At 51.4% G+C, this 24,708-nt stretch overlaps 3 protein-coding genes across 4 annotated transcripts in view; 1 reads left to right on the top strand and 2 right to left on the bottom strand.

Moving 5' to 3' along the window:
• The window catches only part of UBXN11 (UBX domain protein 11), a 283,062-nt gene that overhangs the window by 146,516 nt on the left and 111,838 nt on the right, over positions 1-24,708 (bottom strand). The window lies entirely within an intron of this gene.
• The window catches only part of GPATCH3 (G-patch domain containing 3), a 200,690-nt gene that overhangs the window by 93,849 nt on the left and 82,133 nt on the right, over positions 1-24,708 (bottom strand). The gene's annotated exons all lie outside the window — the stretch shown is intronic.
• Positions 5,793-24,708, top strand: part of ARID1A (AT-rich interaction domain 1A) — a 57,955-nt gene continuing 39,039 nt past the window's right edge. For both annotated transcript variants that reach the window (XM_051807079.1, XM_051807080.1), the window contains exon 1: positions 5,793-7,394. In XM_051807079.1, the coding sequence (XP_051663039.1) occupies positions 6,285-7,394 (1,110 nt within the window). In that variant the 5' untranslated portion in view covers positions 5,793-6,284. The remainder of the gene's footprint in view (positions 7,395-24,708) is intronic.

A 24,708-nucleotide genomic window follows, 5' to 3' on the forward strand; every position in this document is an offset into this window, starting at 1 on the left:
TCTGCCCTGCCCTGCCCTGCCCTGCCGGGAAGGCAGAAGGTGATGAACGTTTTTAATCGAACTGTATTTTCAGGACGCCGCATCAAACTCCAAACTTGCTCTGAAACACTCACTCTGCTCGTGATCAGGCTCTTGCTTTTTGATTCCACCACCGAGCGTAGAAATAATGAGGGGATTAAAGTTCTGCCCCACCTTCCTGGGTGCCTGCTAAAGGGATGGACGCTTGTCAGCGATTTGGGGGTTAATTCAGGCAAGTTTATTCCACATTCTGGGGCTGCACACATGCAAAGAGCACGTGTGGTTTGGGGTGAAGGATTAGCAGCGTGTACAGGGAGACAAAGGCAATTGTGGATGTGAATGTAGGGTATACTGGGTGTGTGTATAAGCATTAAATCAGAGGGGGGGCCCCCTGTTTTTCAGGTGACTTTTCACCCCGTTCAGAGATCATGGGCACAAATGCACCGTGTTTCAACACTCACTGGGGAGAAAGGGAAAGGGAGGGGAGGCAGGGCCGTACCCAAGGTTGAATCTGGTCTTCAGACCTCGCTGTAATCTCTGCGGGAAGGTGCCCCCTACTTTTAATTATTCAGCTTAAACAGACCTAGAGCACGCCACATCTTTAAGGCCTTTTCCCTGATGTCTCTAGGAGGCAGCCTTCATCGAGAAAGGAGATCAAATCTTGGCAAAAAGAGCACCGAAGGATGTGAACCCCTTGGAAAATTCCACTTCCTGCCCAGCACTGCGTGTCCTTGGGTCTCTCACTCATTCCCATGCACTTAACGAGGGATTTCTGCCTCAGGCTACCACACCAACTTTCTAAATAAATGCCGAGCTGCCTCGCACACCCGAGCTCGGTGCTCTGCAGTTAATCTCAGCTCAGCACCAGCTCTCTCTCCTCTCTTCCCACTTCCCTCCATTTTATTTCTCCGCTGGTTTTTCTCTTCAGCAGACTCCAACTCTCTCTCCTGCTGAACTTGCCGGGAACAAAAGGCTCCGTTCCCGATCCAGCCCGCAGTTGCCGTGAGAAACTTCCTCGCCAGCGCTGTCTGTCGCTCCGCTCTCCCTCCCTCGCTCCCTCCCTGCCTCGGGAAAATGGCAGTGCAAGAGCTTGATGAAAAGGGGGAAAAAACCTTCTTTCTCAGCGCCTGCATCTCCCGCAGCAAACCCCCCCCCCCATCAGTCGTGACGCCTGAACTCAAACTTCTCTAAAAATACACTTTAGGAGGGCAGAATTTCACGGGAGGGGATGTATTTTTTTACCACCACCCCCCCCCACTGAAAAGAGGCGCCGAGGTGGGGGAAAGGCCGAGGGACAGCTTTTTCCAGGCAGAAGAACCTGCTGCTGTCCCCTCCCGCACGGCATCGCCGGGTCCCGAGGACTTGGAACACAATAACAGTTTCCCTTCAGTGGGAAAAATCCAGGACCAGAGTTGAGATCTTTCTCTTTTCGCAGCTTTAAAAGCCCTTTTCCTCCCCCCCCCCCCCTTTTTTTAACTCTTCACAGTGGGGTTCGCAGCTCCTCCAGCCCACCCGAGAGCTCCCAAATCTGGTGGGATTCAGGGAAACCAGACGGCTGGCTCCGGATCCAGTGCAGGGGTTTTTGCAAACTCCGGTCCGCGTTTTGATTTTTTTTTTTTTCTTTTTTTTTTTTTTTTAAGTAGATTTACTCTTCCTTCCCCGAGCGCACCGGAGCGCCGGTGTCCGAGGGCGGCCGGGCTGCGCCCCCGTGTACAAAATAAAAAGGGGTTCGCTCCTTCCCCTGCACTACGTTACTGTTTTCCCTCCCCTTCCCGATACCCCTCGGTTTTCCCTGGAATGACTAAATTCCACCTTCCGGCCTCATTTTTTTTCGCCGCTCCCCGAATCCGCGCACGCACGTGCCCCAAAAACTTGCGGCCGCCCCGCTTTGCCCCCCACCCCGCGGGTGGCTGGGGTGGGAGGTGGGAGGGGGGACACGCGTGGCACCAGCCCCGGCCGCCCCCGGGGGTCGCGCAGGATGCGCTCCCGCGTCCCTTCCCCTCCGCAAACTCCGCTTCGCTTTTTCCTCCTCCTCCTCCTCGCCAGCGCTTGCTAAAATAATGCATTTCCTCGAGTCAGGCCGAGTCCACTTTTCCTGCCTTAAAATGCATCCAAAGTTTCGCAGCTCGCTGTCAGATGTCACCAGCGGGCTCTCGCGGAGCGGCCGAGCCGGGGGCTCGCTCCCTGCCCGCGGGAAAAAACTGGCGTGGGAAGCAGCAAAAGCCCTGGAAAATCCACGCCTGCCTTCGAGCTGCTGCGTTCAGCAGAAGGGACGGAGTTACCTTCGGCTGGAACTCGCAGCGCAGACCCATTGTGTCTCCCCCAAAAAAGGGAGGTTATACAATATTGTCACGTTATTTTTAGGTGGATAAGTAAGCGTGGCCTCACATGATGGCCAGCAAACAAATAACTCAAATAATATTTATCTTTCGTGGCGATGAAGCCACAATGGGAGCGTTTAACCTAGATATGACAGTGGCTAAAACACTGCAAGGAATGGGCTGGGCAAATATAAACATATTTACAGAAAATGCAATTTTCTTTACCAACCCCCCTCTCAGATCAGCTGAGGTACAACCAATAACCTTTCCTCGCTCCATCCCATTTTTTTGCAGCGTGCTCCATGAATTATAATAGATGGGTCTCTCGTTCTTGGGTCCAGTCTGCACATCTCAGCACGCTGTGAAATGGAAGAGCATCCTCCTTCGCCCAACCACATTAGTTCCTCCTCAGCTCGTTTCGCTCTGGCTTAGTTGTGCTCGGTTAATACTTTATTGGAGAAGCTGCACCCAATTCCCGCAGCCACAAATCCAGTCCGTGTTTGTAGCCAGGGGAAGGCTGGGGATAATGATAACTTGTGTGTGTGCGAGCTGAGCTGAGGCAGCGCTGACTTTAGTCCGGTTTCCATGTCAACGATTCAGTCCATATTTGCCATCACACAGTTGGCAGAGCCTGATTTTTTTTTTCTCTCCTGGAGGGGGGAGACACTACTCCTGTTTCTAGTACTCTAATCTAGACCAGGTTTCCTAAACTGCCTTAGTGCTGGGTTAAATGGCACGGCCACCTTCATGAAGGAGACTTCCAGTCAGGAGGAGCCAGCGCGGTGGTGGTGGCCTGCAGTGCCATGTGAGCGCTGGTTTTCCAGCCTATCTGAGAGCCAGGGGCTGAGCCGGGCTGAGGGAAGCGTGCTCAGCACTTGGGGACGCGGGGAAGGGAGCGCGGCTGCTTCGCAGGGATCGCTCCAGCTGGGAAAAGAGTTGATGTGTCAAAATGAAAAGTCCTGTCCGGTCCTGGTGGTCGTTACACCCCAGGGACGACGGGACCGGCGGGAGGATTTTCAGCTCGGAGGTGGCAGTGTTGTTAAGAGCTGTCCTGTTATCTGCTTCCCAACCCTCATAGCTGGAAATTCATTGAACGCCTCAGTATTGAGTGGAGTGCCAGGGCCTCATTGATGAGGCGTATTCCAAAATCTGCTTCAGCTTTCACAAACATTTGGTAAAGTGAGTGTCTCCTCACTGTGTGGGTGGCTGGGGAATCCAGGCTGCTTTGCACATTACCATCAACACCGGGTTTCATAGTCTGACACAGTGCTCCTTGAAGGAGATTCCAAAAGACCCACACAGGTAGGGAGGTGCGAGCATGGGATCTTTATCTGGATGTGCCTGAGCTGCATCCCAAGTGCCTGAACTGAAGTGGTTAAACTTTTGGTGGTGCTCAGTTACTTGGTGGGGCTTTGGACTGTGGCCTTGGAGTTGGGGAGACGGGTGCTCGACATGGTTCTGGGGTTAAATGGCAGAATTCTCTACAGTTTGTTGGTGTTTTTTAAAGTTTAGTGTAAATGAAACATTCGAGGAAGAGTGTTTTGGTGCTGTGGGGCACTGTAGCCCACCACAGACATTAATAAAGCCAACCTGATGTTGGAGGAGTTGTCTTTCCAGAACCCAGGGTTTCATCAAATAACTCCTCTGGAGAGAGGTTGCAGACCAGTTTTTGTTCTAGCATGTTCCACAGTTTCCAAACTCTTCTGAAGAAGAGTATCTTGGTGGTTTTGCTGCTCTGTGTCCACACAGATCTCACTAAAGCCACAGAGCCTCTCGTGTGAGATTCCATCATTGCACTGAGGCTCCAGCCCTCATGAAGGCCTTTGAGTATTATCACAATACTGATATCATCAATTATCACCCTTTCCTTTCTAGCAGTTTATTTACAGCTGTGGACAAAGACCGACCGGCCAATTTGGTGGATGGAATCTGCTCCACGTTGCACACTCAGCTGTGCAGGCTGTGAAATGGCAAAGCAGCTTTGTTTGGACCCCGCAGAACAGTTTATTGCTCTAGAAAACATTTAAAATTTTGCTCTCAGTCGCTCTGTCCCTCCTCTCCTCCCACTTTCCAGCTCTGGAATAAACCCCTTTGTTCCGCCACCTGCATTCTAGATGATAAGTATTTTATATTACAAGTTCTATAATGAGCGTGAGGGTTGAGTTGATGCCAGTAGACACTGACACCTTCACTTCACTTTACTTCACCCCTGACAGGCACAGGGTGCTGGCAGGGATCCAGTTCTGCTACCCTTGGCCTTGCCTCTTGTGCTGTACTCGTGTTTCCCCGGTGGCACCAGTTAAAATGGGATTCCTTGCAGTCTGCCCTTGTTGGGTTCGGGCTGAGCCCTGTGTGTTTGTCACTGTACAGGGGTTACTTCTGCCCTGTTTTCTCTTTTGGGGTGATGTTCTAAAATGGCAGCGTCAGCCTTTTGACCCTCCACCCATTGTCTTCTTTCTCCTTAAAGTTGTATTTACTTAAAACTTCGCTTCTCCAAATATTTCCATACTCCAGAGGAACACCAGTACATGGAACCCCGGCCTAATCCATACCATGCCTGCCATTTTCACTAGAAAACTGTGTCCTAATTTCTATCTTCTTGGTGTTTACAATCCAAATAACTCATCTTTTTGTACCTTCCATGCCCTGCTGCAGCCCAACACCATTTGAAGTAAAACAGGCAGGTACAGACCCCGCTGGCATAGGCCAGGCTGAGTCCAGGACGGAGTTCCAGGTATGTTCCTCTCCTCCCTATTCCCGCTCTGGCAAAGGCCTCGGGGACGGAGGAGGTGGGAATCTGGGCCTGAAAGGGTTGCAGAAGAGCATGGCCCAGTTCCCAGTTCACCTCTCGACAGTCGGGGAGCTCCAGCACCGCGACTGCCAGAGCCTCCTTGTCCCATTGCCCAACGTGTTGTGTCTAGACGCGTTCAGGTGGTTTTGGATCTGGGAATTCCTGGTTCCGTGCCCACCGCCCTCGCCTTGGCAGGAGCAGGGGAACCGGACTTTCTTGGATTGTCCTGCGCGTGCAGTCACAGCCCTGGCGCACCGCCAACGCCTTTTCCAGAGGGACACGGCCAAGCGGAGAGGAAATGACAACCGCTAACAGTTCGCAGAGGGCTTAATTCTAAATGGAATTTCTAGGGACAAAGAAGAGGCGCTTCGGCAACCCACCGGCCCAAACCCCCCGAGCCCGGCGGCTCCGGCGAGAACCCGGAGGGGCTCCCGCCGCGGGACATCGCCCCGCTGCCCCCCGCTGCCCCCGGGGGAGCGCCCCGGGGCAGGCCCGGGGGGGTGCGCTGCGCCCCCCCCCCGCCCCCGGCTCCGCGGATCCGCCGCGGGTTTTGCGAGCGGCAGCTCCGCGCCGGCGGCGGCCGGGGCCGGCCCGCTCCTCCTTTGTGACGGGGGGGAGGCTCCGCTCCGGGCCGGGCTGCGCTCCGCTCCGGGTTTGGCAGGCGGCCGCGGCGCTGGGTAAAATGGCAGCGCTGAGCCTCGTGTCGGACTGAGCCCGCTCGGCCGAGCAGAGTCGGAGCTCGCCCAGCCCGGCCCCGCCGCCGCTCGGCCCCGCTCCGGGGACGGCGCCCGCCCGCCCGCCGTGTCCCCCCCTCCCTCCCTCCCGCCTCTCCCGCACCGGGAGCCCCGTCCCGGGTCCCCCCCCCCCCCCCCCTTTCCTCCTCCTTCCCCCCCACTCCCTCCTCCTCCCCTTTCTCCGCCGGCTGCAACCGAGGAGGTACAGCGGGGCCAGGCCCCGGGAAGCCCAGCCCAGCGGAGCCCTCCCCGCCTCGCCGAGCAGGCCGGGGGGGAATGAGCCCCCGCTGCCCTGAAGAGCCGCCCGCCGCCGCCTGAGCGGGGAGAGCAGAGCAGCGAGGCCTCACGCCGGCCGGCCAGGCAGGGAGCAGCTCGGGGGGACCGGTCCGGGGGGGTGGCTGGGTGGGGAGGGGGGGGATCATGGCTGCTCAGGTCGCCCCCGCCGCCGCCAGCAGCCTGGGCGCCCCGGCTCCATCCGAGCTGAAGAAAGCGGAGGCGCAGCAGCGGGATTGTCCCCCGGAGGAGGCGGGGGGTGAGGCGGCGGCGGCGGAGCGCGGCGAGAAGCAGGCGGAGAGCGAGGGCCCGTCGGGGAAGGAGCTGCAGGACGGGGCCGAGAGCAACGGAGGGGGCGCAGGGGCCGAGTCCGACCTGAAGAGCTCGAACGGGAACCCGGGCCCCAGGCCCGCCGCCGCCGCCACCCTGAACAATAACCTCCCGGAGCCGCCCGGTGGCGGCGGCGGCGGCAGCGACGGGGTGGGGGCGCCGCAGCCGCCGCCGCCGCAGCAGCAGCAGCCGCCCCCTTCCCACCCGGCCGCCTTGCCCCCGCCAGCCTACGGCTTCGGGCAGCCCTACGGCCGGGGCGCCGCCGCCGCTGCCTTCCACCAACATGGCGGACAACAAAGCCCTGGCATGGCAGCGCTGCAGAGCGGGGGCCTGGAGCAGAACTACCCGGGGCCGGCGGGAGCCCCCGCGGGGCCGCCCCCTCCGCAGAACTCGCACGGCGCCGGGGCCGAGCACGGCTTCCCCAACCACCAGTACAACTCCTACTACGCGGCCGGGCGCAGCGCCGGCTCCTACCCGCCTCCCCCCCAGGCCTACGCCCTGAGCTCCCCCCGGGGCTCCGCGCCGCCGGCCGCCAAGTCCCCCGCGGCCGCCGCGGCCGCCGCCGCCTTCCAGCAGCAGCAGCAGCAGCGCTTCGGGGTCATGGGTCCCTCGGCCGCCGGCGGCGCGGGAGGAGGGGGCACCACCCCGCAGCCCACGGCCACCCCCACCCTCAACCAGCTCCTCACCTCCCCCAGCTCCGCCCGCGCCTACCAGGGCTACCCCGGGGGCGACTATAGCGCCGGGCCGCAGGACGGGGCGGCCGCCGCCAAGGGCGCCGCCGACATGGTCTCGCAGTACGGCGGGGGCAGCGGCCAGGGCTGGGGAGCAGCGGCCGGCGGGGCCCCGCCGAGGAGCCACCACGCGCCCATGAGCCCCGGGAGCAGCGGCGGAGGCGGCGGGGGACAGACCCTCGGCAGGAGCCAGCAGGTACCGGGCCGGGCCGCGCGGGGCCGGGCGTGGGGGGCACGGGCACGGGGCGCGGGGGTCGCGGGGCTCGGGGGGCTCGGGGCGGCGGCGGTTGTCCCGCGGGTCCCCCCGCCGGGCCGGCGCTGCCGGGCGCTGCCATTGTCTGTGCTGCTCGCTCGCTCTATAAAATGGCTGCCTCGCCGCCTTCCCTTCCTCCTCTCCCTCCCCAGCCTTTGTGCGGGGCTCCCCGGCCGGCCCGCACGCCGGGGGTCCCCGCCGGCCCCGGGGGGCTCCGGCGGGGGGCAGCGGGTCGGGGAGGGCGGCTCGGGGCCGGCGGGGCCGGGCGCGGGGGGCCGGGGCGGCGAAGGGCGCGCCCGGGGACAGCGCGTGGCCCCGGCAGCGCCGCCGCCTCTCCCGCGGCCCCGCGACCCCCGGGCGCCGTCCCCGGGGCGGGGGGGTCCCGCACCCCTCGGCGGGGCCCGGCGAGGTCCGGCGGGGCGGGGAGGGCGGCGAGGGTCCGGCGGGGCCGCGGTGGCCGCGGGGCGGGCGGAGGGGCCGCGGGGCCGGGGCGGGAGCGCTGGCGGGGAGCTGGGCGATGGGAGCAGCGAGTGCGGATCGCTTGGGTTTGGGATTTGAATTATGGAGGTAAAATCCTTCTGTCAAAGCCAGGAGACAGTTGGTCTTAGGTTGACATCCCATCTGTGATCTGATTGGCTCCCCATCCCCTGCTCTTGGCCATTTATAATTGCCTCTGATGTAATGGTACAACCATCCTGATGAGCTCATAAACTTCCACACTCGCCTCCTCCGCCAGCCCCGGGACGGGGCAGCCCCGCGCCCCATCCCCGCATCCCCCCCGCCGTGACCTTGAGCCCCGCATCCCTCTGCCCCCGCTGCTCCGTGCCCCGGACGAAACGGGAGGCGGTGGCACTTTGTTTGTACCTTGGGTTTATTTTCCTTGTGATGTTGGGTTCAGCCTGGAATAGAGTCTGTGTTGTCGGAACGGTGGCAGGGCTGCTCCGCACAATGGGCTTGCTGTTTATTTTGGTTATGTGACTTTCCCTCTCGGTATAAATGATTTCTTTGATGGATCTGAGGATGCGTTTGTTCCTGCCTGGTTTTGGCCCTTTTCAAAGCTGGGGCTGTTTGGGTTTTCTGTTGGATGGGAGAAGGTGGGGGGTTCTGGGGTGTGTTACAGCCTAAAGAAGGAAAAACCCCCAAACAATCAGAACCAAACTTGTGGCCAAAACACTGAAAATGGTCAGTTACCAAGAATTACCAATTTATGTCCAGCAGGGCTTTGATGCGGGACAGGAGCCTCCAGCTGTGTGTCTTAGGGCACCTTTTGACTTACTTTGAGTGAGCACTGATGTGTCTCTTTCCCTCCATAAATAAAGGCACTTACTACAGACACTCAGGTGCTGGTTGTGGTCAGGCTCAGTAGTGTCACAACTCTTGGCTTTTCAGAGGAGTGAAACTAAGAAAAACAAACCTGAGAACTGTCTTTATCATTGTACGTGTAGAATTCTCTGTTTGCTGGAGTACAGATGGCCAGAAAACGAGGTGAACACAATACAGTGTATACATCAGACATTTTAGATACGGGGAGAAGAGGTGGTTGTATCTGTATCTGGAAACCTTGATGAAAACCAGGTTCCTTTCCGTGCTCAGATGTGCATCTCCAAGGCCCGCCGTGGCCTCGTGTGGGACTGAAACTTCCCTTTTCATTCTGTGTACTTTGCTCCAACTTCAGGCTGGGGTCGGAGACATTTGATACCATGTGGGGTGACACGCAGAGTTTCCCTTCTTGCTCGGAACTTCTCTTGTGCTGATCTGAAAATGGCTTAATTTTTGTTCCTTTATTACCAAAGGCACCGTCTGCTGCAGCATCTTGAGTTTCTGGGTTGGCTTTTCTGTCGGGTTGGAATTCTGCTCTCCAAGAGAGCAAATCTCTCTGCTGGGGCCATCAAACTGTCCAGTGGTGACTGGTAGTGAGTGTTCCAGTATCCTCAGGGAAGATTTCAGCTCCTTGGCAATATGGTCACATATTCCTGCAATACATTTGGACAAATGTCATAGTTGTAAGTGCAAAGTACTTGTAAGGTGCTTTGTGTATCCTGAAAAGTCTCAATTTAGATAAAATGTGTGCTAAAATACTGGTTGAACTTTTCAAGCAGGTGTTTTCCTACAGTTCACTTCTGTCAGTGTTCTGGTACAAATTTGGAAAAGAAGCTTATTTTGTCTTGGAAAACGAATTTCACTTGATTCCACGAGCTGCTGATATGTTGTGAATTAATAATATCTGATTAAGCAGCCCCATAAACTGGAATTATTAATGAATAGTTGTTCTGAGAATTAGTTGAACTTGATGAGGTACAAACAGTGCATATAAAAAGCGAACCAACAACTCCCCCATCCCAAAAACCAAATGACTTTCCCCCCAACTCTTTTTGTGCCAAGGATTATTGGACTCAAACTGACAATTCCTTTTTTTTTTTTTTTTTTCCTGCTGGAAAAAGAACTTATCTAATGAAAAAAGCTTCCACGTGTCATCTGGGCTGCCCACAAGAAACGGTTGATTAATAATAATACTTCAACCCTAAATTACAGCCTCCTTGGGCTGTGTACTCCTAAATTCCATGGGTTGGGAGAATTTAAAAGCTTTGTGTCTTCTCTTTGTCTTGCACAGCGATGAGCAGAGCGGGTCCTTCCCACCCAACTTCTGAGAAACTCTGGGAGAGCAGGAGCAGAGGGGGACTCACCTGACAATAACCCCACAGAGAACATCTCCTGGTGCTGGCTGGGAGAAGAGGATGTGGGAAGAGCACGGGGTTCCTCCACTCAGGAATCTTTGGGGTCGTAAACCCGAGTTTGGGCACGAGAAGCAGGAGGGTGCCTTTAATTCCTGCTGCTCCTTGGGAGTCCTGAGTGATGCCATAAGGAGGGTTTCGTCGCTTTGCTGCTCAAAAAAAAGGCAAAGTAATTCCTGGCGTGAAAGTTGTTTGAGTGGAGTGTTTCCTGTAGTAAAGTGAGCGTAGTCACTGCACCAGGTGGGCTCTGGGGAGTAACCCTGATGGAACTTTACTCACAGCTTGTCCCGGGGAGGTGGTGCTGAGTGGGAGCCCAGTGAAGACAAGGGTGCTCCACATTTTTGGGGACTGAGAGAGAGAGGACTTTGTGGTTTTTTTCCAGATGACCTTTCTAGCTGGGAAACACAGAGTAGGATCAAGAGATCAGGATGGCTGTGTGGGATGAGAAATCCGTGGTTTGCTGTGGGAATGACTCGTAAGAAACCAGGCCAGGGATTCTAGTTTTCAATTTTTCCAGCTCTCCCATGGATTTGTTTCCACCCCCTTCCCTTCAGAGCATGTGGCAGCCCTTAATAATACACTGTTTTTCCCAGTGTCTTGGGATTTAAAGGAAATTGCTTGAGTGAAAGGATTTCCCTGCCTTTAATAGATGGGCATTTCTTGTGGCACGTGCTTGGGCTACAACAAAGTGTCTCCTGTAATGGGAGCAGCCTTTGGATCACATTAAACACTGACATCTTGGATAACCTCCCCATAGGTGCCCTGACATCTCTGGGCCTCTGTTTTAAAGTTCAGTGAAAGCAGTTTAAAAATCATGTTAATTAAAAAAAAAAAAAAAAAAAAAAAAGCTTTTGGGCCTGTTGCCATACAATAGCTCTTTTTTGTTGACTTAGATTTCAACTTTAGTAGCAAGTGAGGCATGAAAAATGTTGTTGGAAATATGGTTTTTAAACTAAATTGGCACCAAATGGCTCTGTGCTGCCAATGAGCTGTGATGTCTTGGAATGGGAAATTGGGACCTGGCTCCTGTTGGCTCGTGCAGGGTTTTTCCTTGCTTTGCATTGTAAAGTCAGGAGCCTTCGAGTTGTGTGCTGTGCACTGGAGCTTTCCAACAAAGAGGAGTGTGGTGCATCTTCTTTTCTCTGAATGAGTGATTTTAGGGCTTGGCTGTTTTAGAAAAAGCAGGAATATTGTGCTAGTTTGATTTTTTTTGTTGTTGTTGTTGTTAAGGTCTTGTTAATTCTGGTGTGGACGCTGGAGGTTTTGCTGCTTTGTCTTTTTAAACTCTCTGAAATAAACTAAGAGTTGCCTGATTCTCTTAAAATCTCTTGTTTCCTGCAGTATCATCTCCTTGATGCCCAATTTTGAGGTTTCCAGTGTTTTCAGGCAGGATGTGTGTAGGATACAGGACAATAAACCTCAATCCTGACTCTCAGCTGGAGCTTTTATTTTTTCCTGCCCTTATCACCCCCGGTTTACTGGGAAACCTGGGACAAACCACCTGATTGTTGTGGTGAAATGGGGTTAGCAAGGCTTGCCTACTGCCTTTTATGAAGTTTAATTGAATTGCTCTGTGAATCCTTATTTATTTTCTGGGTTAGGGAAGGGTTTCTACCTTTGGTGTCTCTCTTGTAATCATGTTGTTGGTTGCAAGACGGAAATGTGTTTTCTGGAAGGTTTTATGGTTGACTTTCAGGCCTTTTTTTTTTTTTTTTTGGCTAGATTGCTTAGCAGTTTCCTAAAACTGTCCAGTTTAATTCCTTTTACCTGCTGCAACTTCTGTTTCCTGTTTCTGAAAACAGGAAAACTTCCTGTTTTCCTTCAACAAGCTGGCACAGCTTCTTCCCTGTTCTTAAATAATATTAGAAACTGGGGTTGGGGGAGGCATGAGAATCAAATGTGCTGTTATAAAGCCGTGTCTTGCTGTTCTCATCAGCTTCCTGTGTTCATAATACTTTGGGTTTTTTTCTGTTGACTTATTTGAGAACTCTGGTCAATGAGTACTGTGTTACAGAAGTGAGACCCTGTTCCATGAAGGCTGTATTAAAAAAAACCCAGCAGCTTTCCTTCAGAGAGAAAATAATGTCTAAAATTAGGCTAAACAGTGCAGCTGTTGGCTTTATCTGTTACCTCATACACGACTTTTCCACCATTTTTCTCTCCCTACTCTTTTCAAAGGAACACCACCAGTCAGAAATCCTGTTTTTTACCCTCTTGCATCTGTGCTCTCAGTAATTAAAATATTAGAGGAGAAAGATGCCCTTTCCAGTTTTTACTTGGCGTATTTGAAATTCTTTGTCGAGTCAGTTTGGTTTCTTTTTTTTGAATTGCAACTACTGTGTGATGGATTGCTCTGGGGAAAAGCTCATCAGCGTGCCATTGCCCAATTCCTGCCAGGAATGTTGGAAACTCTCTCAAGGAGCAGAGACAGCAAAGCAAAAACTGAAGGCATTAAAGTGGTGGAGGGAGGATGGAAAAGATAAACTTGTCAGTATTTAGCGTTGCACTTATGGCCACTGGCTTTTTCTTCTGGAAGAGTCCTTAAACCATCAGCAGGGATGGAAAATAATATTTCCCCTTTTGTTCTGGCGGAAAAGAAAGGAAGGATGCCTCTTTGCTGGGAAAATAAGTTCTTGAGGAGTCCTGCTGAAGTTTTTTTTGTGTCATGTGCTGATTTGAGAAAGTTCAGGCTTTAATTTATCCGGGGGTTATGAATGTGCAGTGGGAAAACTGTGCTGGATGTCTGTTAGCCAGAGCCATAAATCTCCAGCTGGAAGTGAATGACAGGTGGGATTGGAGGAAAAAAGCTGTTTTCTTTGGCACACTGGACCAGAACTGCTGTGTCTGGGTCCCTCCTGCCTGCTCTGGGGTGACACCAGAGGAGCTGCTGCCTTTTTTTTTTTTTTTTTTCCCCTTCAGTGGCTGGAAAACAGGGAAGTTCCTCAGTTGAAGAGAGGCTGGGTGTGCTTTCTGGGAGCTCGGGAGGACCGTGCTGTGTTCCTGAACCGATTCCAGTAAAATTCCAATCCTAAATTTAAAGTCATCTCTGCCGCTTGCGGTTCCTCGGGCTGAGGCTCTGCAGGAACTGGGTTTCAGGCAGCCTTTTGTTTCTCCCTGGTGCTCAGAGGAGGAATGTGGGCTCTGAAGTTCTCACAGTGACTTTTCCTCAGTGGGAGCAGCTGAGATGCTCCTGGGGGAACGTGCCAAGGTGAGGCCCCAGGGCCGGGACAGGGTGGAGAGTGGGATATGGGTCTTCTGAGGCTCATCCTGTGATTTGAGACCAGTTTTCCTCCCTGGTTTTAGCTGAATAAACCCTTTTAATGTAGTTTTGTGCTTAAAGCAGCGTTCAGGCCTGGAACAGGAGGAGCTGCTTCTCTCAGGACTCAGCTCCTGTACATATTTTACCAGTTCCACATCTTAATCAGATGATAATGTATATTAACATATGGATGAGGGAGGGGTTCCCAGTTCTTACTCCTCCATGCACCTGCACTCCCAGTGTTGTAACTCAGCAGTTCAGTCCTGCAGCTTGAGCATTTTTGAGTTGTTTTTTTTTTTTCCCCCAAGAGCATTTCCAGGTTTGCCACAGTGACTTTCTGGAGTATTTCTGAGTTTAAGTGACAGCTCAGTAAGTGTTTACACGACGTGGGCATGAGCTTTCTGTAGTTACATGTAAAGGATGCTGCATAACGACAGGTAAACTTCATAAAAGCTGCTTCAGAATTTCTCAGCAAATATTTTTTTTGCTTTACGTGCTCAGAGTAAAATGATAACTGTAGCTGGAATCTATTTTCTAATCATGTTCTTTTTTATTTTTTCTGGGAGAAAAAAGGGGCAAAAGTGGGTAGGAGCAAATAAGGAAGGGCCTTGGTTCATTCTGTAGGTGTGATAAAGAAATTTCTTTATGAGAGGGTGAGAGAGTGGAGATTTAGAGTGTGTGTGTGTTAATTCCTATGAAATTCCCGTGAAAAATCAGTTTGTGTAAATAACTCTGAAAAAGCTGCTGCTCCATTACAGTTATTGGCATTTCATGCAGTAACCAGCATGTCATTATTTCCTTAAGTCAGCTCTAGTAATTGAAACTCTTTCAAGGACAAATTCAATTGCTATTAACTTTTTATTTTGTTTTTCTCTCCCCCCCCCCTTTTTTTTTTTTAACTTGAGTAACTTCCTCTTTCACCTGGATAATTAGCCTTAAACCCAAATTGGTTCAAGAAGCTCCAGTACAGACCTGGGGAGTAGTTTTTGGAGAATCTGTGTCGACCTGATGCAGTCGACTTCTCTATGTGGAGCAGAAGCTGCTGCTTGCCCTGTGTTTTGTAGGTGCACTTGGCTCTGTGGTGAACCAGAGGGGACCAAAGGTGACTTTATTTTGGTGGGATGTGATGGTGACAGCCTGGATGTGGCTGGGAGGAGAGAGGGTTTTGGTGGTCACCAGTGTCAGACCGTGGCCGAAGGTAGCAGTGACTTTCCATCCTGAGAGATTCTGTGACTCTTCTCTCAGAGAGAAACTTCTGAAGTTTGGAGGACTCTGGAATTTCCCCTGGGGGAGGATGAATGGGTTAAACAAGTACTTTCCCCCCCCCTCCACGCACTGGTGAAATTTCATTCAGGTCTGACTGAGAGAAACCCTGAAAGTCACCCTTTCCCTTCTGATGTCAGCACGTTCTGGCACCCTGCCTGTGAATAACCAGCAAGAATGTTTGAGAAGCTGGGTCCAGGCCACAGCTCCAGCTGCACCTCCAGACGTGATGGGGGTCCTGCTCTGCTCTGCCCCAGCTGGGACTGAGCTTTGGGAAACGCTCAGGCCGGGCCACAACACGGGTGGAATGCAGGCAGGGGGTTTGTACCTTCTCACCATCAGTGCCCACAGCAGTGGTTTGGGCAGCACAAGGCACAGGAGAGGGAGGGCACCTGCTCTGAAAATGCCCGTTCTGGTTTGGGTTTCAGCACTGAATTAAATCTTTTTGGTGAGGAGGATGTGCAGCGTGGTCTGTGCTGCCTGGCAGATCTTGCTGTTGGTTCCTTGCCGGTGTTGTGTTTGTTGGTGGTGATGTTTTCCTTGTTGAACAGAGGTCTGGATGTGAATTGGAAAGGTCGTCAAGCCCCCTGTCCTGCTGCAGGACAGGATCAGCTACACCTGAGTACAGGCCAGGTGATGGATCTGCCTCCATGTCTCAGTGCTTTGCTGGATATAAGGGAAATATTCCAACTCAAATCATCTTAATTGCGTGTCTCTTGTTGTCCTTGGCTCTCTAGGTATGGAGAGCAGAGGCAAAAGTGTGGAGTAACCTGCTTTCAAACGTGTGGCTTTCTGCCTGGCCCCTGTTTCCATGAGATAAACTCACTAGTTAGGTTGCAAAATGTCTCCTGTGCTTCCAGGTTACTGTGCTAGGTGGGAATTGCGTTGGAGGGATTGGACTGTCCTGCTTTGCCACCTGAACTCCACCAGGGTCCCGGGGCTGACCGGGCTCGCTCTGGTCTCTGTGTGGGCTCCTTCCTGTTGGCTTGTTTGGAGTTTTGTACTTCATAACAGTCTGATGATGGATTTAAAGTCCAAATGACTGTAGGACTATGCACCCTGTGCGAGTTTAGGAGGAGAGTCTGGTATTCATTAACTCTGTGTAAATAATTAAACCAGTGCCAGGCTGGAGGTGGTCTCCCCTCAGCCTGTTCCTGGTGGAAGGGTTTGAACAAAAGTTCTTATCTCTGTGCAGAAGATCCTTTGAAACAGTGGAAGTGCTGGAATTAGTTACAACTTGGGGGTTTTCTTTCTTCAAATTGAGTATCTCTGACTTTGGAGCTTGCATGGCTAATCAAGGAAAGGACTCCCATTCAAGGCCAGTTTACCAAGTGTGATCATGTGTTCCAGAAACTGCCCTTTTTTTTTTTGTTAATGTCCTGTGGCTGCACGTGTTGTGTCGGTGTTCTGAGAAGTCCTGGAGTCCTGCCCCTTGGACTGTGTGGGTGGGTGTGGGGTTTATTTTTTTATTATAAAATCCCCCAAACTCCTTTACTTACTGTTCTGTGGGTCATTTGTGGTGATTGCAGTGCTTCGGATCCCCTGGGAAGGACTCAGGGCGGCTGCTGCATACAGCAGAGTTGAACATTAATTTTCTTCTTTAAATTATATGTGGACAATTGAACAGTGTTGTGATAGGAAGCATTTAAGTATCAAAGTATCTCCTAGTCTTTCAGGCTATCGTGATAGACCAGCAAGGCTTGTATGAGCAGTTCTCCACGTCTCTGGAGCCTTTCTTGGGGGTGGGCACATGGGAAACCTTCAGAGAGGTGCTCAAAGCCATAGCTCAGAATCCAGGCTAATGCTCTCCCTGCTGGATCAGACTTTCTCTCTGGGCATGTGCACCCAGAACAGTTTTCACAGGATCACAGGTTGGAAGGGCCCTCTGGAGATCACCCAGTCCAACCCCCTGCCAAGGCAGGGTCACCCAGAGCAGGTGACACAGGGACATGCCCAGGTGGGTTTGGAATGTCTGCAGAGAGGGAGACTCCACACCCTCCCTGGGCAGCTGTTCAGAGCTCTGACACCCTCCATGGAAAGAAGTTCTGCCTCATGCTGAGATGGAACTTTAATGTTTTAGTTTACGGCCACTGCTCCTTGTCTGGTCTTTGGGCACCACTGAACAGAGTCTGGCACCATCCTCTTGACAGTTTTCTTTGGCTTAAGGGAAAAGCATCTCCCTGGGAATGTGGTTTCTAGCAGCCTGTGGGGAGAATGTGTCTCCCCTGGAATAGGGCACATGAATGGGGAAGAGATTTTCAGGGGGCTGGTCCTGGGTGAATGTTTGTGGTAGAATTGGCATAAAACCCCCCCTCTTGTTCAGCCCTTGCTCTGGAAGAGAAGCAAAACACCTGGCTGTCTGCTGTCTGCTCTTGGGTGTGCAGAAGACACCGACAGAGTGATCCTATCCCAAATTATCCTGTCTGCCTGTACTTGAAAGATCCTTCTAAGCCCCTTCCCCGTCCTTCCCGCTCGGTTCACGGGGCATGACGGCGTTGCAGAAGCTGGTTTCCACGTTAATTGTGATTGATTACCTTGCAATCTAGGACAAGATTTCCTTTGAAAAGCTATATGCTGATTTGGTGTCAGGAATTAAAATCAGATGAAGTGATTAGTGTTCTATGAGACATCCCAGAGCAATCCAGTGCTCCTCAGCTTTCAGCTGTGTTTCGGCCCTTAACCCTTCCATCCCTTCTCCTCCTTGGAGCTCGGTGCTAAATCTGCTCGTGTGAATAACTCAGTAGGTGTGTTGTACCAGGAGACCAAGGGATAATTTGCTGCTGAGCTTCAGAGTGTAGCTTTACTGGCTTTACTGATGAATGCAGAGCGTGTTGGAAGTGCACTGTGTCAAGGCCACAGAGATGCTCGTGCGGATTGGGGAGCAGGAATTAAGGTGAGCTTTAAATCTGATCACTCTGTAAATGGCAATAAACTGTTCAGAGTTGTCACTGCTGTCAAGGTACAGTCATGTCTCATCTTCCTTTTCTCATATGAGTTGTCTTACGGTTTCTCGTTATACCTGTTCCTAAAACCAGTGAAGACTTTGCAGCGTTGGCTGTTCCTCCTCCCCCCATGGCATTGGCACAGTTGGGAATTCTTGTATCTTCTCCCCAGCTGCCAGCACACGCTCCTCGTAACTCGCTCAGCAACTCCCCACCTTGTTCCTTTTGCCTGGAAAGAAAGCTGGGTTTTTCTGGGGCAGCAGAACCAGGCTTCAAAAATCACTGTAACCAAGCCCTGGTGGGCTTTTTTTTTTTTTTTTTTAACTATTAGTATTTTTAAATAACAATGACCTTGTGTCGCTTGGGATCCGTGTGTTGGACTTGCCAAGAGTAAGGAACCTGAATCATGACAGCATTGGCTCAGTGAAGGCTCCAGGAGAGTCTTCCCTGCTGTCTGGGAGCTTGGCTGCAGCTCCAAGTTTCTTGCCTACGTTTTTTCCATCTCCCCCAACCTCCTCTTCCCAACAGAAGCACGACAGCAGCTCTGCTTGCTGGATGCAAATAGATCTTTTGGGTATAAATACTGGAGATTGGTTGTGGTTTGCTATAAAGTTACCAAGCTCATCCCTGGTAAATGCAGATGGTAACTTGTTGTTGCTGCTATTTTAAATATTTTTGGTTCCGTGGAACCGAAGTGGAGACTTGGAGGTTGAATTTTAAGGCTAAAATAAGAGAAGGCTCAATAAAACCCACAAAAATAGCACCCAGATTTGTCAGCTGCTGTAATGACAAGGGAAACGAAGTAACTTTTCTGTTTTCTATTAGCAAAACAAAGCTTTGTTACCTTGTTTTGTGTTGGATATAAAACACAGAGGGGTAAGAAGGGATGGGAGGGGGTTTGGGATTTACCAAGTTGCTTCCTGATGAGGTGACACTGGGGCTGGTGCAGTACATGGTGTGTGGTGACAGTCACCTCCTGCCCTGTGGCCCGGGGGTGTGTGAGATACTCTTGAGGTAATCAGTGGCTGTTCATCCCAACCTCCTGGCTGGAATGAGGCTGTGCCTTTGGCCACTTAGAGCTGCCTGACCCACAGAACCCCATCCCAAAGCAGAGGTGGTGTCCAGCACGGAGCTGTGAGTTTGAATTCTGGGAGATGAGCATGGTGAGCACGGGGTTTGTGTTCACTTAAACTGGGATTGCCTGTCTCTCCCACAGCTTCGTCCCAAACCTCAGACTTCTGGTATTGTTTTGGTCTTCCATAACACACACTTTTAAATAAATTCAGTTATTCTGCAGGAGCAGAGACGTGGCTTGGAGCAGCTACAGGCCCTGACACGCAGCTCCTGTTGAAGCAGCAGCTGCTGTGGAGAAGATGGAACTCTGCAAACTGGGATGAGGCACTTCTGACAGCTGTACCTCTCTCTCACACAGTGCTGTGTGTGTGCAAGGAGAGTTGGGACCATGGAGCCCTGACCTGATCCTGAGAGGCTCCTTGGTTAAGCTCACACCAACCCAGCGTGGGAAGAGGTCATGGGAGTTTGTCTGTCCGGTCGAGTCTGTTCAGCCTCCGTTTATTCTGGTGTAAAATGAGACAGATTTGCAAAGTGATGAGATATTCAAATACAGTTGGAGCTTTCAGACAGACACAAGTGGGTAGAAACCTGTGCTGCTGCATTTTATGGATGAAGAGCTAGAAAGAATTTTTTTAGGAAGCTGAGAGGCCGTGCTGGAGGTGTCTTATCAACTCTGGAGTGTGCACCAGCACCCATCAGATTTCTGTGCAGGAAGGGTTTTTAATGAATCAATAAAACCAGCTTTATTCTAGCAAGTAAACTCTAGTGAACCTCTTGCATGGGTTCTTCCTTCAGACCTAAAGTTTTGGAAAAGATCCACTGTGTTCAGTAGCAAAAGATGTTTGGCCATAAGATCAGCACTGCTTGTTTTAAAAGAAATGGGGGGTTCTGGGGAATTAGCTGGGCGATTGAAGTTTGCCACAGGTTATATTTATGGGGTTTCTGAAGCCCTTTCAGGTTTTCAGTAGTGCTTGGAGCAAATATTTTGTGACTCTCTGGTGATCTGGAACAGCCGCTCTCGTACTGATCGGACTGAGATCACTTAAGAAGGGGTAACACTCAATATAATTCTGCTCTTCCATCCTAGCCCTTCCTCCTCTGGCTTTTTTTATGGCTTGCTCTTGGCCCAGTCCCATTTCTGTGGTACAACATGAGCCTGCTTTGCTCCTTGCAGTGTGGAAGTCGGCCTGGAACGAAAACGCTGTAATGAGACACTCGAATGTCTTTTTGTTGACTTGTCTCCAGTTCATTAGAGCAGACGTAGGAGGTTGGCTGATTTAATATTCAGGAAGGAAGTTTCTTTCCATCTTAAAAGGAACAGCACCTCATTACAACTGTCACATGGTCCTTGGGATCATCTCCCATGGAGCTGAGGCGCAGTTTTCTTTACATCTTGGTGTTGCTCAGATTTTGGGAGGAGCAAACAATGACACTTGGGGAAAGCTGGTTGAATAGTGTGCTTCTAAAGTGAGTTGAAGTCTGAGAGTGAGGGGTAGCTTGTTACCTAATTATTTGGATAGGAGGAAATTATGTTTTCATCCTAAAATGAAATTATTGGAGAAATTATATAGGAATTGTACAGAGATCACACAGTCTGAATACCAAACTGCATCATCTGACCCTGACCGGCTGGGAAAAGCCTGAAAATTTCACTGGTCTGCAGATACTGTAAAAGAATTGCAATTCTTTGTTAATTTTGGCCATAGTTGAGTCAGTAAATGGTGTTTATCAGGGTCTCCTGCCATGGTAAAAGAACCATGTAAATGGTTCTCAGCTCCTGCTCCCACGTCAGGGTCTGATAAAGGAGGAACTGATGACCCAGCCAGGTTGCCCAGGCTGGGCTGTCAGACAGGGACAGTGTCTTCCAGCCATGCCCTGGGCAGGCTCAGGCTTTGGGCTGTTCCCTAACCCAGAGCCCCTGCAAAGGCCTTACATTGTGGTATTTTGGAACAACATGGTTGTTCAGTCATGGAATCAGAGAATGGGTCAGGTTTCAAGGGACCACAGTGGGTCATCTGGTCCCACCTCCCCGCTCAAGCAGGGTCATCCCAGAGCACGTGGCACAGGACTGTGTCCAGGCAGCTCTGGAATATCTCCAGTGAGGGAGACTCCACACCCTCTCGGTGCAGCCTGTTCAGTGCTTGGTCACTGCACAGGAAAGAACTTCTTCCTCATGTTCAGGTGGAACTTCCTGGGATCATTTTCTGCCCAGAGCAATGGGCAGAATGATGGGCATCATTTTTGTTGCCTCTTGTCCCGTTGCTGGGCACCCCTGAGCAGAGCCTGGTCCATCCTCTGCCCTCTCCCTTCAGGTACTTACAGACATGTCATATCATTGTGGTGCTGGCAAGAGAAAGATGGAGGGAAAGGGAATGAATCCTCTGGTTGTTGCCTAATTTTCAGGAGGTGGGGGATCCCTTGTTTCCACAGGGATGTACCCCAGGCCTGCAGATTGGAGAGGTGTCCATGAGGAGCCATTGTATTGCTTGTGCATCCCAGGAGGAGGAGGAGGGTGCTGTGAGAGGACAAGGTTTGCATAAACACAGAGCAGAGTTTCCCCCTCTCCCAGGTCAGCCCGTCTCAGTGTTTACAGCATAAATCTTGCTTCAGGTCCTTTTGCACGACAGCTTTTCACAAGTCCAGAAAAATGTCCTGTTCTGCCTCTGAGTAGATCCTGAAGATAGCAGAAAACCAGTTGTGTGTCATCTTTAGATATGATAGTGGTTGAAATATTATATCAAGGGTCCTGAGAGATGCCTGAATAATGTGGTGTGATAACCAACGTGGCCACGTGTCAGAGAGATCAACTGACTGAGGAAAGGAAGTGAAATCCAGAGCCTTGGTAAGCTGGATTTGTAGAATTTGTTAAGGCTTGTTTAAAGTCAGGCTGGGAAGGAAAGATGAAATCAGTGAATGCACTTGGTTTAAAACACAGGTAGGCTTGGCACTTTCCCACTCTCTGGTTTTTAATAAAATAAAAAGTAAGATAACTCTGCTTGTACTTGGACACAAACACTGGGCTCCTGTGGGGTTATTTCCAGTGAGGGTTTGAGGGGTGACTCTCATTTCACTTCCCCACCACATCACCTTCTTCTGATCGACTTCTTTCAGGGATGAAATGTTCCATAATGATACATCCTGTAAGCAAAACTCTGGCCAGTTTTAATCAATTACAAGAATATTAGTAAGAGCTGTGCTTGGGAAAGTCCTCCGAGATGTGTGGACTGGGCTCTTGCTGAGAAATGTTAATGGGTAATTACTGGATTGTGTTTAGCAGGGAGATACAGGTCACAGGATGGCTGCTGGGAGAAACTCATCCTTCTTCCACTGGTACAACTTAGCATCTGGATTTACAGCAGATTTACACTCCCCAAAGTGGTGTAAATAAATGATCGAGGAAAGGATGGACGTTGAACAGGGCAGGTTTTAAGTTTGCAGGAGCTCCAGATAGAAGCAGGTGCCTGAGGTAATTTAGAAAACGTCCTGTTTTCCTTCTGTGTTGGTGTCATGAGCTTATTCTGAGGGCTGGGTGTTAGGAGGAGTTTAGAGGAATAGAAAGTGTCTTTGGTCAAACTCTGACCTACTGGAAAAAGTCAGAAGAAAAACCAGGCTTCTTCCAGTTGCAGAACTGAAACTGTCGAGCAGAGGTCAGTTATTTTGGCAACCAGTACTTCAGTCTGCATTGGCCATTGATAATGAGATGACAGTGATACATCACCTGCTGGTTATGCATCCAAATCTGAGTTAGATTCTGGCAGTCATAGGGGGGAGTTGTATTTTTCTGTAGCTCACGTAAAAGTGTGTTTGTCCTGCAAGTTTCTGAGGGGTGAGCGTTTGTAACGCTGTACTGTGTTCCAGAAGTCAGGTTTTGGTACTCCCAAGCTTATGGGTGTGAGTCAGAGCATCCTGTCCTGCTTCCTGAATGGAGTGCTGTTCCCAAAGTGATGGTGCTGCCCTGGAGAGAAGGCAAGGAGGGTCACTGGTGGGTGCTGAGCAGGGCCAGCATGGGCTCAATGTGCTGTCCTGCTGGTGCTGAGGGACTGAGGGAAGTTAATAGATTTCTCAAGTTAAAAAAGGGAGGGGAGAAAAGCAAAACAGGAACTGTGCATTCCTGTGATGTTCTCAGGAAAACATACTTGTCGTTTAAACTGTCCTGGTGAGACGGTGGATACGCCTCACTGTAGTGTTTACCACGGGGTTTTCTAGGTGTTTTCTTTTGGGAACACCTTTATCTACTACAGGAGGGATCTTTATTTTCACTTTAACCTCCCCTCAGCCTCTTGTGTCTCTCTTGAAAAGCAGACCACCGTGGGAAGAGGGGCAATGGAGCGTGACCCGGCACACTGGCCCTTCAGAAGGCTATAAAAGGCAGCGAGTTCAGGCTGGGGTGTTGACCTTAGCACAGCCAGTTGCACCTTAAATAGATCAGATGAAAGTGCCCCTCACTGGAAGATGAACCATGTTTGCTCCCAAATGGGGACGGTCGTTAGTTTGTGCTCGTTTCTCTGCTTATTGGAGTCACCTGTGTGTGGAGTTTTGGAAGAGACAGATGGGTGTGAAGGTGTCTGGACTGCAAACATGAGCATGACCAGCTCAAAGTAGGGTTTGCTGAAGCCTCCTGTGTTGCTCATTGGATGTTGTTGTGTCCCACCTCTCTGTTAGTTGTGCTTTTGGCGATGTTGTGGCATTGCCCTGGTGGTGAGTTATTCCCAGAAGGGAGAAACTGCTGGTGTCAGCTGGTGGAATTGCCACGGCCTGGTTGATTTTGGTGGATCTCCAAGGCTTTGTGCCAGCTTTGGGCAATACCTCCCCTGTGTTTCATGCTTGTTCACGAGACCTGTGCTTTATGAGCAGGTGCCATCACACTTAATGTCACTGTGGAGCACATGGAAAATGGGGTTTGTCTTGCTCAATGCACTGGTACCTTGATGCTGCAGGCAGTGTAACTCTCACAGTGCCTCCTGGGCATAAAAATACGGCAGAGGTTTAGTTTAGGGGGAGGGTTTAGAGGTGGGAGATCGAATCTCCTGTCCCTGGAAGCAGTGTGGATGTGGTGCTGGAGGTTGAGACCTCCAAGACCTGACCCAGCACTGGTGGGTCATGGCAACCTGAGCTCTTGGTAACTCCAGAGGATGCAGAACATACTAGAAATGGCAAAGGTTAGTGCAGCCTCTTGGCTTTGATTAGGGATAGTTTTTAGAGACACTAATGCTGGGTTGATAAAGCTTCTTGGCAGCCTTGTGATCAAGACAAAATATTCTTTCCTGAGTGATTCTCTGTTTCTCTTGACTCTCCTGTGGAGGTTCCCTTTCCTACCTTGGCAAGGTTGGTGTTTTTCAATGGGGCGGAAGGAACTGGAAAACTGATTTTGAACCCAGGTCTGTTCCTGAGCCATTGTAGGTGTTCCCAGCCTGTTATGGTGCTGCTGCTGTCGCTGCTTTTCTGCTTCATCCAGGTCATTGCTTTTGGTAGGAACAGCATAGGACGGTTTGGGGGGCAGGGGTAGTTTTACTCCTTTGCCTGCTTTCAGTGATTAGATCCAATATGACCACAATCCCAGCTGACAAATTCTTGGGGAAAACAGCTCCCCTTTCCCAGCGTTGTCCATCACTAATGCAGTTTTTGTAGCCAACACAGCAATGTGCTTTGTAGCTCCACTGGCTGCCGAGACCACTCGTCCTTGCCTTTGGGTAACGAGGGGTTGGAGACACGAGTTGAGAGCCCGTTCTTCTCCAAGACCCAGTTTCTTCACTGCAGTAAGATCCCGTGTGGATCCAGCCTGGGGCAGGTGAGCAGTTGGTTCCCTGAGCCTGCGGGACGGGGTGAACCGGGACCGCTCAGCGTCTTCTCAGCTCAACAACTTCCAGCCCCCCGGGGTCGGGTGGTCCCCGTTCTCCAGTTCTCCAGCCATACTGACGGTGGGCAGGGAGCAGCTGCTGCCTCTCACTGGATTCCCCAGGCCTGGCCTGGCTCGTCTTTGTACCGGT

The sequence above is a fragment of the Manacus candei genome, unplaced genomic scaffold (genome assembly GCF_025592945.1).
Source record: "Manacus candei isolate 608988 ecotype Guabito, Panama unplaced genomic scaffold, ASM2559294v1 h1tg000070l, whole genome shotgun sequence".
NCBI lineage: Eukaryota > Metazoa > Chordata > Aves > Passeriformes > Pipridae > Manacus > Manacus candei.